At 72.8% G+C, this 2587-nt stretch overlaps 1 protein-coding gene across 1 annotated transcript in view; it reads left to right on the top strand.

Annotated features, from left to right (window-relative positions):
- Positions 1-235: 235 nt before the first annotated feature.
- Positions 236-2587, top strand: part of EMIHUDRAFT_251565 (hypothetical protein) — a gene marked incomplete at both ends in the record, with an annotated part of 2736 nt that continues 384 nt past the window's right edge. Inside the window, 5 exons of the mRNA XM_005791463.1 lie at positions 236-343; positions 606-836; positions 1337-1624; positions 1887-2027; positions 2449-2583. Of these exons, the coding sequence (XP_005791520.1) occupies positions 236-343; positions 606-836; positions 1337-1624; positions 1887-2027; positions 2449-2583 (903 nt within the window). The remainder of the gene's footprint in view (positions 344-605; positions 837-1336; positions 1625-1886; positions 2028-2448; positions 2584-2587) is intronic.

Below are 2587 nucleotides of genomic sequence, written 5' to 3'. Positions count from 1 at the left end.
GCACTATGACGAAGGTAGACGTGCGGCTGCAGCGCGCCCGCCGCAGCGTGATCGTGCGACCCTCGGTCGTTCTTCACAGGCAATCGCAGAGCAGGTTGTGAATGAGCTTGCCTGTGGCGGGTGCCGGCACGGAGCTAAGTGCCTCGCCGCCCTCGCAGGAGGCACGGCCACCCTCACCACCCTCCAGGTCTCCAGGTATAGCTGTCCGTCGTAGCTCTTGCGTCCTGTCGCCGGCATGCCGCCGAACGTGCCGACGATCGTCGTCGCCGGCACCTCCAGCGGTGTCGGCAAGACCACGGTCGCCGTCGGGCTGATGCATGCACTGCACGCACAGGGATGCCGGGTGCAGCCCTTCAAAGTCGGTCCAGATTTTCTGGACGGGATGCAGCACGCGGCTGCATGCGGCCGTCCGTCCATCAACCTCGACGGGTGTGTCTGCAGCACCTCCCAGATCGTGACCGCAGCAGACACACCATTTTCCCGCCGTTCGCAGGTGGATGCTGGGTCGCAACGGCTGCCTCGCCGCCTTCCACGCCGCCGTCGCCGCCAGCGACGCCGACATCGCCATCGTCGAGGGCTGCATGGGTTTGCACGACGGCCGCGAGGGCGCCACCGACGACGGCTCGACGGCGCAGGTGGCCAAGTGGCTGCGCGCGCCCGTGCTGCTGGTCGTGGACGCGTGGAACCTGGCACGCTCCGCCGCGGCGATGGTGCACGGCTACCAGAGCTTCGATCCCGAGGTGATGCTGGCCGCAACCGTCTTCAACCGCGTCGCCGGCGCCGCACACGGCACCTGGATCGCGCAGGCAATGGGCAGCCACCCGGGCACGGCTGCAGTGAGAGTGCTCGGCTGCCTGCCACCAGACAAGCGACTCCAGCTTCCCGAGCGGCTTTTGGGGCTGCTGCCACCCGCCGCCGCCGTCGCCGCCGCGGCGGCCGCCTCCGCCACCGGCAACTCCGCCACCGGCAAAGCAGCCGGCGACGGCGACGGCGCAGCTGGCGACGGCGACGGCGCAGCTGGCGACGGTGACGGCGCAGCTGGCGACGGCGACGGCGCAGCCGACGCCGCGGGCGCGACCGGCGGCGCGCGACTGGCGGCGTTGCTCCGACTCTTCTCGGAACATGTCGACTTGGAGCAGCTCAGGTGGGTGGCCGCCACTGCCGAGCCGCCGCCGGCACCGCCGCCGGCAGCGATGCCGCTGCCGGCGGCGCCGGCGTCGGCACCGCTGCCGCCGGTGCGCGTGGCGGTCGCGCGCGACGCGGCCTTCTGCTTCTACTACCACGAGAGCCTGCGGCTGCTCGAGCGGGCCGGCGCGACGCTGCAGTGGTAGAAGAGACCCTCGTGGCAGGAGGCGCAGAGGGTGCAGTGGGAGTAGGCGCGACGCTGCAGTGGTTCTCGCCCCTCGCCGACGCTTCGCTGCCCGACGGCTGTGATGCGCTGTACCTCGGCGGAGGCTACCCCGAGCTGCACGCGCCCGCCCTCGCCGCCAACGGGCGGATGCGTTCGGCGGTGCGCGCCTTCTGCGAGGGCGGCGGCCTGGTGTGGGCCGAGTGCGGCGGCCTCATGTACCTCGCGCGGCGGCTGCTGCGCCGCCCTGCCGATGTCGCCGCTGCTGGCGAGGTTGTGCGCCTCGCTTGTGGCGGAGGCGGCGCTGGCGGGGGCGCAGGCGGCGCAGGCGGCGCAGGCGGCGCAGGCGAGTCTGGCGAGGGCGGGGCGGAGTGGCGGGGCGGAGGGCGGGGCGGAGGGCGGGGCGGAGGGCGGGGGGCTGGAGCACGCGATGTGCGGCGTGCTTCCGTTCGACGTGAGCATGACGGCGCGCCTTACTATGGGCTACTGCCACGCGGCGCTGCTGCCCGCCGCCGCGTCGCTGCTGCGCCTGCCCGAGGGGAGCCGCTTCCGCGCCCAGCAGTACCACTTCAGCGAGGCGACCGCCGACGGCCTGCCCGCGGTGATCGTCGACGCCAGGACCGGCGGCGGCGCGGGGCTGCGGGGCGTCGAACACCCCGCCTTCAGCGTGCAGATGGAGGTGCGTCCGCTACCGAGATACCGCGGTTTAGGGTGTAACAGAGCCTCGGGCGGGGGGGGGGGGGGGGGGGAAGGAAGTCCCCTGAAAACTTGGGCCCCCACCAAACCCGCCCGAGGGACACCACACCACACCACATTGTTCCCCGGAAACCACCCCCGCAAACCGGGCGGGGGGCGCCCTAAGCCCCCTCCGCAGGGGCAACGGCACCGGGTCCAGCCTCCCCTTGCCCCCCCATCCCCCATCCCAAAATGGGGTTGTGTTGTAAGCGCCCGGGGCGCTGGCTGCCCCCCAAGGCGCCATGGCGGGGGGGGGGGGCCTCCACGGGGGGGGGGGGGGCACCCTCGCCACCTAATGCCACTTTCACTTGGGGAGGGAAGGGGGCCTTGCCCCCGCCATTGTTGGGGCCGCCCGGGGGGGCCAGGGGGTCGGGGCGCTCCTGCCGTCGGCCACCAAAATGGTGGCGGCGGTTCTTGGCAAAGCGGGCGCCGCGGCCCCAATTCTCCGGGTGAGCGAGCATTTCCACTGGCCCGCGGCGGTGGTGGCGGGCAAACCCCTGGTGA

Source organism: Emiliania huxleyi, assembly GCF_000372725.1.
Source record: "Emiliania huxleyi CCMP1516 unplaced genomic scaffold EMIHUscaffold_1128, whole genome shotgun sequence".
NCBI classification, from domain to species: domain Eukaryota; phylum Haptophyta; order Isochrysidales; family Noelaerhabdaceae; genus Emiliania; species Emiliania huxleyi.
The sequence above is the reverse complement of the archived record's forward strand: the minus strand, read 5'-3'. Positions and strand labels throughout refer to the sequence as shown.